The sequence below is a fragment of the Mobula hypostoma genome, chromosome 4 (assembly GCF_963921235.1).
Source record: "Mobula hypostoma chromosome 4, sMobHyp1.1, whole genome shotgun sequence".
Taxonomy (NCBI): Eukaryota; Metazoa; Chordata; class Chondrichthyes; order Myliobatiformes; family Myliobatidae; genus Mobula; species Mobula hypostoma.
This window is the reverse complement of record NC_086100.1, coordinates 185,113,221-185,126,201: the sequence shown is the minus strand read 5'-3', so window position 1 is coordinate 185,126,201 and position 12,981 is coordinate 185,113,221. Positions and strand designations below refer to the sequence as shown.

Genomic DNA, 12,981 nt, shown 5'->3' with positions numbered 1-12,981 from the left:
AGCTCACTCGATCAAACTACAGACTGTAAATTGCAGTCTCGAACAGTTTCAAAAACAAAATTAAGATAAAAATAATAATAAAAAGACGTGGAAAGCTGAAATGATTGAATATCTGGAAGATGTCGCCTGAGGAATTGTTGTTCAGTGGCACCATCTTGGCCAGAAAATTTCTCTTCAAAGTCACATGGGCTCAAGCTGGCAGGAAGGCAAGAGTAACTCAGATAACCATGTGTTACAGCTGTTGTGTGTAGGAGATCTCTGAATGCTCAACACGTTGAACCTTGAAGTGGATGGGTTACAGCAGCAGAGGACCACAAACATGCACTTCATTAGTACCATTCTATTAGGTACAGAAGGTACATACAGTAAATAATGAAGTGGCCATTCAGTGTATTCCAGGATGCACTGAAAAGCTCTTGTTTTCCTGCCATCCAGACAGAATATTCCAAACACAAGTACACTGAGGTAGCACAAAATGAACTAAAGACAGAATGCAAAATCATAGTGTCTCTGTTACAGAAAAAGTAGAGTGTCAGCAAAGGTTTATCTTCATGCTGACTGTTCAAAACTCTCACTGTGCTTTCGGCTTAGCTTAGCTGGAATTTGTTTTTAAAAACCTGGATGTTTTGTGGAAATTCTGCAGTGCTTTATCCTTCTCTAAAATACAAAAGGCTTCTAAAGCCATTTAATGCCTTGCTTGCAGACAATGAAGCTCTTGTAAAGGGTGTATCTGTCACGCCAAAACTTTCTCCCCAGCAATGTGTCAAGTGAAGTATGCAACTTCCCTTAAAACAAAATGTGCATTTAAACTATAAACTTACTTTCCTTGAAGAGCATTCTGCACAAATGCATACTTGGCTTTTCGGTGTATTTCTGGATAATTTCCTCCTATGCTCCAAGGGATGTATGTATAATTATCACGTGTGATCTCTGGTTCTGAAAGCCAAAATATTTGTTTCAAACTTCTCATTTTTTTAGTCAAACATGCATGGCACAGAAGACAGGCCCTTTGGCCCAACATGTCCATGCTGACAAAGTCCTTTATCTGAACTAGTCTCGAATGCCTGAATGGAACTGGTCAGGATCACACACAAAACTGACCCTCCCTTCATCGTTGTTGCATCTAAATCCTGGTAATCCTTCCCTAATAGCAGTAAAAAAAATTACCCTCTTCGAGAGGACTGCGGTGGCTTTAGAAGGTAGCTCAATCCTGTCTCATCAAAGTCTATGAGGGAATGACAATAAATGCTGCTCTTGCCATGGAATGGTAAGGTAGTAGGCATGCCCCAGTCCGTCACAGGAAAAGCCCTTCCCCTCATTGAGTGCATCTACAAGGTGCATTGCCACAAGACATCAACCATCACCAGGGACCCCCACCATCCAGGACATGCTCTCTCCCCACCACCACCATTGGGAAGGAGGTACAGGAGCCACAGCACCCACACCACTGGGTTCAGGAACAGTTATTACCCCTCAGCCATCAAACTCCTGAACCAGCATGGATAATTTCAGTCACCTCAACAATGAAGTGATTCTACAGCCTATGGACTCACTTTCAAGGACTACAACTCATGTTCTCAGCTTTTTTTATTTACTTTTTTTTTGCACATTGGTTGCTTGTAGGTCTTTGTGCATAGTTTTTCATTGATTCTATTGTGTTTCTTTGGATCAACTGTGAATACCTGGAAGAAATTGAATCTCAGGGTAGTGTATAGTGACTAATATGTACTTCAATAATACATTTATACCATAACATCATAAGACCTAATTGCAGAATTAGGCCATCTCATCCATCAAGTTTGCACTTCTATTCCATCATTGTTGATTTATTGTCCCTTTCAACCCCTCCCCATAAACTTTGACGCCTTGATTAAGAATCTGTACATTCTCCACCTTATAATCTCCACCTTATACATACCCAATGACTTGGCCTACACAGTCATCTGTGGCAAAGAATTCCACGGATTCACCACCTTCTGGCTAAAGAAAAAATTCGGCATCTCTGTTCTAAATGGGCGGTCCTCAGTTCTGAGGCTGTGACCTTTGGTCCTAGGCTCCCCGCTATAGAGAACATCCTCTCCACATACACTCAATCCAGACCTTTCAATATTTGGTGGGTTTCAATGAGATCACCCTCATTCTTCTAAACTCCAACAAGCACAAGCCCAGAACCTTCAGACACTCTTCCCTTTCATTCCTGGGGTCATTCTCGTGAACCTCCTCTAGACTCTCTCCAAAGCCAGCATAACTTTTCTTAAATAAAGGGACAAAAACTGTTCATAATATTCCAACTGCGGTCTGACCAATGCCTTATAAAGCCTCATCATTACATCCTTACTCTAGTCCTCTCGAAATGAATTGCAACATTGCATTTGCCTTCCTTCCCACTGACTCAACCTGCAATCAGGAATCCTGCACGAGGACTCCCAAGTCCTTCTGCATCTCAAATTTTTGCATTTTCTCTCCACTTACAAAGTGCATGACCATTCACTTCCCTATACTATATTCCATCAGCTATGTCTTTGCCTATTCTCCCAATCTGTCTCAGTCCTTCTGCAGATATCCTGCTTCACCTGCCCTTCCACCTGTCTTTGTATCATCTGCAAACCGGGCTACAAAGCCATCAATTCTTTCATCCCAATCACTGACAGATAACGTGAAAAGAAGCAGTCCCAACACTGACCCCTGTGGCACGCCACTAGTCACCAGCAGTCAACCAGAAAAAGCTCCCCTTTATTCTTACACTATGCCTCCTGCCAATCAGCCAATCTTCTATCTATTTTAGTACCTCTCCTGTAATACTATGGGCTCTTATTTTGTTCAGCAGTCTCGTAAGTGGTGCCTTGTCAAAGGCCTTCTGAAAATATAAATAAACAACATCCTCAATTCTCCTTTGTCTATCCTGCCTGTTATTTCCTCAAAGAATTCTAATAGATTTGTCAGACAAGATTTCCCCCTTAGAAAAATTATGCTAATTTTAGCCTACTTTATCATGCACCAGCAATCACCTTGAAACCTCAGAAGACCAAAAGGCATAGGAGCAGAATTAGGCCATTCAGCCCATCGAGTCTGCTCTGTCATTCCATCGTGGTTTATCCCAGATCCCACTCAACCGCATGCACATGCCTTCTTGCCATATCCTTTGATGCCCTGACCAATCAGGAAACTATCAAATTTCGCTTTAAATATACCCACAGTCTTTGCCCCCACAGTTGTCTGTGGCTGAGCATTCCACAGATTCACTATTCCCTGGCTAAAATAATTTCTCTTTACTTCTGTTCTAAAGGGTCACCCCTCATTTCTGAGGCTGTTCACTCTAGTTCTGGATACCCCCACCATCGAAAACACCACTCCACATCCACCTTATCTAGTGTTTTCAACGTTTGGTGGGTTTCAATGAGATCCCCCGCATTCTTCTAAATTCCAGTGAGTACAGGACCAAAGCAGCCAAATGCACCTCGTACGTTAACCCCTTCATTCCCAGATCATCCTCAGTGAACCTCCTCTGGACTATCTCCAATGAAAACACATCCTTTCTGAGCTATGGGGTCCAAAATTGTTGATAATACTCAGCATTAAAGGCTCAGCGTTAAAGGCTCAGCATTACCTCCTTGCTTTTATATTCCAATTCCCTTGAAATAAATGCTAACATTGTATTTGCCTTCTTTACCACAGATTCAACCTGTAAATTAACCTCCTAGAGGCTTGCATAGGGACTCCAAAGTCCCTCTGCACCTCTGATGTTTGAACTTTCTCCCCATTTAGATAATAGACTGCACTATTGTTCCTTTTACCAAAGTGCATTATCATACATTTCCCAACACTGTAATCCATCACCCACTTTTTTGCCTACATATGTCTAAGTTCTGCTGCAATCGTATTGCTTCCTCAGCACTACCTGCCCCTCCAATTATCTTTGTATCATCTGCAAACTTTGGCACAAAGCCATCAATTCCATTATCTAAATCACTGACAAACAATGTGAAAGGCAGCAGTCCCAATACTGACCCCTGAGGAACACAACTCGTCACCAGCAGCCAACCAGAAAAGGCCTCCTTTATACTCACTTGATGCCTCTTGCCTGTCAGTCGTTCTGCTATGCATGCCTGTATCTTTCCTGTAACGCCATAGGATTTTACCTTGTTAAGCAGTCTAATGTGAGGCACCTTATCAAACGCCTTCTGAAAATCCAAGTAAATGACATCTACTACCTCTCCTTTGTCCACCCTGCTTGTTACTTCCTCAAAGAACTCTAACAGATTTGTCAGCCAAGATTTCCCTTGACAGAAAACATGTTGACTTTGACTTATTTTACCGTTACTCTCCGAGTGCCTCGAAACCTCATCCTCAATAATAGATTCCAACACTTTCTCAACCACTGAGGTTAGGCTAAATGGCCTATAATTTCTTTTCTTTGGGATTCCTCCATTCTGAAAGTGTGGAGTGACATTTTCAATCTTCCAGTCCTCTGGGACCAAGCCAAAATCAAGCGATTCTTGAAAGATCATGACCAATGCGTTCGTTATCACTTTAGCACCTTTTCTCAGGTCTCTGGGATATAGTCTTTCTGGCCCAGGTGACTTATCCACCTTAAGATCTTTGAGTTTGCCTAGCACTTTTTCCCTTGTAATAGCAATGGTACTCACTCCTGCTTCCTGACTCTCATGGACTTCTGGCACACTGCTATTGTCTTCCACAGTGGAGACTGATGCAAAGTACCCATTAAGTTCATCTGCCAGTTCTTTATCCCCCATTACTACCTCACCAGCATCATTTTCCAGTGGCTCAATATCAACTCTCACCTCCCTTTTACTCTTTAAATAACTGAAAAAACTTTTAGTATCCTGCTTTATATTATTGGCTCGTTTACCCTCATATTTCATCTTTTCCCTTCTTATAGCTTTTTCAGTTGCCTTTTGTTGGATTTTAAAAGCTTCCCAATCAACTTTCCATTCACTTTTGTTACTTTAACATCTTTTTGTCACTTTCCTTAACATCTTTTGTCAGCCACGGTTGCCTACCCCTGCCATTTGAGAACAACTTCCTCTGTTGGACATCTCTATCCTGCACTTTGTGAACTATTCCCAGAAACCTCAGCCATCTCTGCTCTGCTGTCATCCCCGCCAGTATCCTCCAACATCCACTTGGGCAAGCTCCTTTCTTATGCCTCTGTAATTCCCTTTATTCCATTGCGATACAGATGCATGTGAGTTACGCTTCTCCCTCTCAAAATGCAGTATGAATTCAATCATATTATGATCACTGTCTCCTAAGGGTTCCTTTACGTTAAGCTCCCTAATAAGATCTGGGTTATTACACAACACCCAGTCTAAGATAGCCTTTCTGCGAGTAGGCTCAAGCACAAGCTGTTCTAAGAAGCCATCTCATAGGCATTCAACAAATTCCCTCTCTTGTGATCTGACACCAACCTGATTTTCCCAATCCCCTTGCATATTGAAGCTTCCCGTTACAATTATGTCATTACTCTTATTGCATGCCTTGTTCAGCTCCCTTTGCAATCTCAACCCCATATCTTGAATACTATTTGGAGGCCTATATATGATTCCCATAATGGCTATTTACACTTGCAATTTCTTAACTCCATCTGCAAAGATTCAACATTCTCTGACCCTATGTCACCTCTTTCGAAAGATGTAATTCCATCTCTTACCAACAGAGCCACTGCCTATGCCTTCCTGCCTGTCCTTTCGATACAAAGTATATCCTTTGATGTTAAGCTCCCAACTATGGCCTTCTTTCAACCATGCTCACAATATCATACTTACCAATCTCTAATTGCGCCACAAGTTCATCCACATTATTCCGAATGCTACGTGCATTTAAATACAGCAGCTTCAATCCTGCATTCTTCACCCTTTTGAATTTTGCCTCTGTGGTACAATTTAACTCTTTGCTCTGTTTGCATTTGTACCCTATCATTGGCTTGTCCTTCCTTACATTTATGTTACACCCATCATCTACTTGTAAACCCACTGGCTCATCCTCAGCTCTATCATCCTGGTTCCCATCCTCCTGCCATATTATTTTAAACCACTCCCAAAAGCTCTAGTAAAGTTGGTCGCAAGAATATTGGTCCCCCTGGGATTCAAGTCAACCCGTCCCTTTTGTACATGTCCCACCTGCCCCAAAAGAGGTCCCAATTATCCAGCAATCTGATAATTCTTCAGCCATGCATTTATCTGCCACTTCATTCTATTTCTATCCTGACTGTCATATGGCACAGGCAGCAATCCTGAGATTACTATCCTTCAGATCCTGCTTTTCAGCTTGCTTCCTAACTCCATATATTCTCTGTTCAAGACCGCCTCCCTTTTTCTTCCTATGTCGTTGGTACAGTACCAATAATGTACCACAGCTTCTGGCTGCTCACCGTCCCCTTTCAAGATATTGTGGAAGCATCCAGAAACATCTCGGACCCTGGCAAACTACCATCCATTTCCTTTTCCCTTTTTGCGTCTACAGAGTCACCTATCTGTTCCCCTGACTACAGAGTCCCCTATAACTGCTGCCATTCTCTTCAGTTCCCTATCCTTCTGAGCCACAGGGCCAGACTCAGTGCCAGAGGCATGGCCGCTGTTGCTTCCCCCAGGTAGGTCACTACCCTCAACAGTACTCAAAATGGAGTACTTATTGTTCAGGGGGATGGCTGCAGGGGTGCTCTCCACTATCAGACATCCTCCCTTTCCTTTCCAGACAGTCACCCATTTATCTGTTGCTGTAGCCCTTGGGGTGACTACCTCCCTGTATCTCCTATAGAAACATAGAAAATCTACAGCACAATACAGGCACTTCGGCCCACAAAGCTGTGCTGAACATGTCCTTACCTTAGAACTACCTAGGCTTACCCATAGCCCTCTATTTTTTCAAAGCTGCATGTACCTATCTAGGAGTCTCTGAAAAAAGCCTATTATTTCCACCTTCACCACCTTCACCATTCTCTGCATTAAAAAATTACCCCTGACATCTCCTCTGTACCTACTTCCAAGCATCCTAAAACTATGCCTTCTCATGCTAGCCATTTCAGCCCTGGGGAAAAGCCTCTGACTGCCCACATGATCAATGCCTCTCATCATCTTATACACCTCTATCAGGTCACCTCTCATCCTCCATCGCTCCAAGGAGAAAAGGCCAAGTTCACTCAACCTATTCTCATAAGGCATGCTCCCCAATCCAGGCAACATCCTTGTAAATCTCCTCTGCACTCTTTCTATGGCTTCCACGTCCTTCCTGTAGTGAGGCGACCAGAACTGAGCACAGTACTCCAAGTGGGGTCTGACCAGGGTCCCATATAGCTGTAACATTACCTCTTGGCTCTTAAACTCAATCCCACGGTTGATGAAGGCCAATGCACCGTATGCCTTGTTAACCACAGAGTCAACCTGTGTCGCAGCTTTGAGTGTCCTATGGATTCGGATCCCAAGATCCCTCTACACCGTCAAGAGTCTTACCATTAGTGCTATATTCTGCCATCAAATTTGACCTACTAATTGAACCACCTCACACTTATCTGGGTTGAACTCCATCTGTCACTTCTCAGCCCAGTTTTGCATCCTAACAATGTCCCACTGTAACCTCTGACAACCCTCCACATTATCCACAACACCCCCAACATTTGTGTCATCATTATATTCACTAAACCATCCCTCCACTTCCTCGTCCAGGTCATTTATCAAAATCCCGAAGAGAAGGGATCCCAGAACAGATCCCTGAGGCACACCACTGGTCACCAACCTCCATTCAGAATATGACCCGTCTACAACCACACTTTGCCTTCAGTGGGCAAACCAATTCTGGATCCACAAAGCATTGTCTCCTTGGATCCCATGCCTCCTTACTCTCTAAATAAGCCTTGCATGGGGTACCTTATCAAAAGCCGGGAAGATGTGGAATCGATATGGGTAGAGCTGCGTAACACTAAGGGGCAGAAGACGCTGGTGGGAGTTGTGTACAGGCCACCTAACAGTAGTAGTGAGGTCGGAGATGGTATTAAACAGGAAATTAGAAATGTGTACAATAAAGGAACAGCAGTTATAATGGGTGACTTCAATCTACATGTAGATTGGGTGAACCAAATTGGTAAAGGTGCTGAGGAAGAGGATTTCTTGGAATGTATGCGGGATGGTTTTTTGAACCAACATGTCGAGGAACCAACTAGAGAGCAGGCTATTCTGGACTGGGTTTTGAGCAATGAGGAAGGGTTAATTAGCAATCTTGTCGTGAGAGGCCCCTTGGGTAAGAGTGACCATAATATGGTGCAATTCTTCATTAAGATGGACAGTGACATAGTTAATTCAGAAACAAAGGTTCTGAACTTAAAGAGGGGTAACTTTGAAGGTATGAGACGTGAATTAGCTAAGATAGACTGGCAAATGACACTTAAAGGATTGACGGTGGATATGCAATGGCAAGCATTTAAAGGTTGCATGGATGAACTACAACAATTGTTCAATTGTTCAAAAGAATAAATCAAGGAAGGTAGTGCACCCGTGGCTGACAAGAGAAATTAGGGATAGTATCAATTCCAAAGAAGAAGCATACAAATTAGCCAGAAAAAGTGGCTCACCTGAGGACTGGGAGAAATTCAGAGTTCAGCAGAGGAGGACAAAGGGCTTAATTAGGAAGGGGAAAAAAGATTATGAGAGAAAACTGGCAGGGAACATAAAAACGGACTGTAAAAGCTGTTATAGATATGTAAAAAGGAAAAGACTGGTAAAGACAAATGTAGGTCCCTACAGACAGAAACAGGTGAATTGATTATGGGGAGCAAGGACATGGCAGACCAATTGAATAATTACTTTGGTTCTGTCTTCACTAAGGAGGACATAAATAATCTTCCAGAAATAGTAAGGGACAGAGGGTCCAGTGAGACGGAGGAACTGAGCGAAATACATGTTAGTAGGGAAGTGGTGTTAGGTAAATTGAAGGGATTGAAGGCAGATAAATCCCCAGGGCCAGATGGTCTGCATCCTAGAGTGCTTAAGGAAGTAGCCCAAGAAATAGTGGATGCATTAGTGATAATTTTTCAAAACTCGTTAGATTCTGGACTAGTTCCTGAGGATTGGAGGGTGGCTAATGTAACCCCACTTTTTAAAAAAGGAGGGAGAGAGAAACCGGGGAATTATAGACCGGTTAGCCTAACGTCGATGGTGGGGAAATTGCTGGAGTCAGTTATCAAAGATGTGATAACAGCACATTTGGAAAGCGGTGAAATCATTGGACAAAGTCAGCATGGATTTGTGAAAGGAAAATCATGTCTGACGAATCTCATAGAATTTTTTGAGGGTGTAATCAGAAGAGTGAATAGGGGAGAACCAGTGGATGTGGTATATTTGGATTTTCAAAAGGCTTTTGACAAGGTCCCACACAGGAGATTAGTGTGCAAACTTAAAGCACAAGAAATTGGGGGTAAGGTATTGATGTGGATGGAGAATTGGTTAGCAGACAGGAAGCAAAGAGTGGGAATAAACGGGACCTTTTCAGAATGGCAGGCGGTGACTAGTGGGGTACCGCAAGGCTCAGTGCTGGGACCCCAGTTGTTTACAATATATATTAATGACTTGGATGAGGGAATTAAATGCAGCATCTCCAAGTTTGCAGATGACACGAAGCTGGGTGGCAGTGTTAGCTGTGAGGAGGATGCTAAGAGGATGCAGAGTGACTTGGATAGGTTGGGTGAGTGGGCAAATTCATGGCAGATGCAATTTAATGTGGATAAATGTGAAGTTATCCACTTTGGTGGCAAAAATAGGAAAACAGATTATTATCTGAATGGTGGCCGATTAGGAAAAGGGGAGGTGCAACGAGACCTGGGTGTCATTATACACCAGTCATTGAAAGTAGGCATGCAGGTACAGCAGGCGGTGAAAAAGGCGAATGGTATGCTGGCATTTATAGCGAGAGGATTCGAGTACAGGAGCAGGGAGGTACTACTGCAGTTGTACAAGGCCTTGGTGAGACCACACCTGGAGTATTGTGTGCAGTTTTGGTCCCCTAATCTGAGGAAAGACATCCTTGCCATAGAGGGAGTACAAAGAAGGTTCACCAGATTGATTCCTGGGATGGCGGGACTTTCATATGAAGAAAGACTGGATGAACTGGGCTTGTACTCGTTGGAATTTAGAAGATTGAGGGGGGATCTGATTGAAACGTATAAAATCCTAAAGAGATTGGAGAGGCTAGATGCAGGAAGATTGTTCCCGATGTTGGGGAAGTCCAGAACAAGGGGTCACAGTTTGAGGATAAAGGGGAAGCCTTTTAGGACCGAGATTAGGAAAAACTTCTTCACACAGAGAGTGGTGAATCTGTGGAATTCTCTGCCACAGGAAACAGTTGAGGCCAGTTCATTGGCTATATTTAAGAGGGAGTTAGATATGGCCCTTGTGGCTACGGGGATCAGGGGGTATGGAGGGAAGGCTGGGGTGGGGTTCTGAGTTGGATGATCAGCCATGATCATAATAAATGGTGGTGCAGGCTCGAAGGGCCGAATGGCCTACTCCTGCACCTAGTTTCTATGATTCTATGTTTCTATCTACTGCTCTTCCTCCATCAATGTGTTTAGTCACATCCTCAAAAAAATTCAGTCAGGCTCTTAAGGCATGACCTGCACTTGACAAAGCCATGCTGACTATTCCTAATCAGATTATGTCTCTCCAAATGTTCATAAATCCTGCTTCTCAGGATCTTCTCCATCAACTTACCAACCACTGAAGTAAGACTCACTGGTCTATAATTTCCTGAGCTATCTCTACTGCCTTTCTTGAATAAGGGAATAACATCCTCAACCCTCCAATCCTCTGGAACCTCTCCCGTCCTCACTGATGATGCAAAGATCATCGCCAGAGCCACAGCAATCTCCTCCCTCACTCCCCACAGTACACTGGGGTACATCCCATCCGGTCCCAGTGACATATCCAACTTGATGCTTTCCAAAAGCTCCAGCACATCCTCTTCATTAATATCTATGTGCTCAAGTTTTTCAGTCTACTGCAAGTCATCCCTACAATCGCCAAGATCCTTCTCCGTAGTGAATAGTGAAGCAAAGTATTCATTAAGCACCTCTGCTATCTCCCCCAGTTCCATACACACTGATGGTAAAGGAGATAGAATTGTGATCACTATCTCCAAAATGCTCTTCCACTGAGAGACCTGACACCTGACCAGGTTCATTTCCAAATACCAGTTCATGTACAGCCTCTCCTCTTGTAGGCTTATCTACAGATTGTGTCAAGAAACCTTCCTAAACACACCTAACAAACTCCAGCCCATCTAAACCCCTTACTCTAGAGAGATGCCAATCAATATTTGGGAAATGAAAATCCTCCATCACAACAACCCTGTTATTATTACACCTTTCCAGAATCTGTCTCCCTATCTGCTCCTTGATGTCCCTGTTACTATTGGGTGGTCTATAAAAAACACCCAGTAGAGTTATTGACCCCTTCCTGTTCCTAACATCCACCCACAGAGACTCCGTAGACAATCCCTCCATGGCGTCCAGCTTTTCTGCAGCTGTGACACTATCTCTGATCAACAGTGCCACGCCCCCACCTCTTTTGCCTCCCTCCCTGTCCTTTCTGAAACATCTAAAGCCTGGCACTCCTGCCTCTGCACCATCCAAGTTTCTGTAATGGCCACAACATCATAGCTCCAAGTGCTGATCCACGTTCTAAGCTCATCTGCTTTATTTGTAATACTCCTCGCATTAAAACAGACACATCTCAAACCATTGGTCTGAGTGCATCCCTTCTCTATCACCTACCTAACCTCCCTTTCGCACTGTCTCCAAGCTTTCTCTATTTGTGAGCCAACCTCCCTTTCCTCCGTCACTTCAGTTCGGTTCCCACCCTCCAGCAATTCCAGTTTAAACTCTCCCCAATAACCTTAGCAAACCTCCCCGCCGGGATATTGGTCTCCCTGGGATTCAAGTGCAACCCGCCCTTTTTGTACAGGTCACACCTGCCCTGAAAGAGGTCCCAATGATCCAGAAATCTGAATCTCTGCCCCCTGTTCCAATCCCTCAACCACACATTTTTTCTCCACCTCCTGTATTCCTATACTCACTGTCATGTGGCAGTCTATTACTGCTTCACTTTCCCTAACAACCCGAAGGTCATCAAGCTGCAGCTCCATTTCCATAAAACAGTCTCTATGGAACTGCGTCTCAATGCACCTGGCTCATTCTTAATAATAGACTCCAATATCTTTCCATCCACTGAAGTCAGAGAAATTGGCCAATAATTTCCTTTCTTCTGCCTCCCTCTCTTCTTAAAGTGTGGAGCGACATTTGCAATTTTGCAGTCCTCTGGAACCATTCCAGAATCTAGTGATTTTCGAAAGATCATTACTAATGCCTCCAGAATCTTTTCAGCTACCCATTTCAGAACCCAAAAATTTATTTTGAACTTTGAACTGGAACTTTACCCACGTTCTGAAAAAGAAAATTAATTTAAGACAAAGTGCACAAATACATGTAACGGGTTGGAACTCACCATCAAATGAATTGATCACGTGATTGAGGTTGGATACATTATGGCCCTCCCGTGCCAAGATCTTTGAGATTTCCTCCATCATCAGAGTATGACTTCCACCTGAGGATAGATTCACAGTCATAAATTAAAGTCTCAAACCTTTCAAAATATAATGCTAAGATTAAAGTGTATTTACTCAGAAGGAAAAGAGATTATTTCCAGGCAACATATATCAGTCTCCCTAACAAAGGTTAAAACCTACGAAAGATATAGTAAGGATGCAGCATTCTTCTGCTTGGACAAGGCTACATCATACCTCAAACACCAGTTTTCCTGCAGATCCGCTTACCTTTTTTATATGTAGAGATCTATTGCCTATATTTGAACACAGCAATGTTTGAGCCATCTCAATTGTGAGTGGAGAATATAGGGGTGTTAGTTTTCATAGGTCGAGGGATAGAGTTTAAGAGTCGCGATGTAATGATGCAGCTCT

The 12,981-nt window shown here is 43.3% G+C and overlaps 1 protein-coding gene across 1 annotated transcript in view; it reads right to left on the bottom strand.

Moving 5' to 3' along the window:
* Positions 1-12,981, bottom strand: part of LOC134345834 (UDP-glucuronosyltransferase 3A1-like) — a 62,876-nt gene that overhangs the window by 23,778 nt on the left and 26,117 nt on the right. Inside the window, exons 2-3 of the mRNA XM_063047118.1 lie at positions 12,510-12,608; positions 822-936 (exon numbers count right to left, since the gene is read on the bottom strand). Coding sequence (XP_062903188.1) covers positions 822-936; positions 12,510-12,608 — 214 coding nt within the window. The remainder of the gene's footprint in view (positions 1-821; positions 937-12,509; positions 12,609-12,981) is intronic.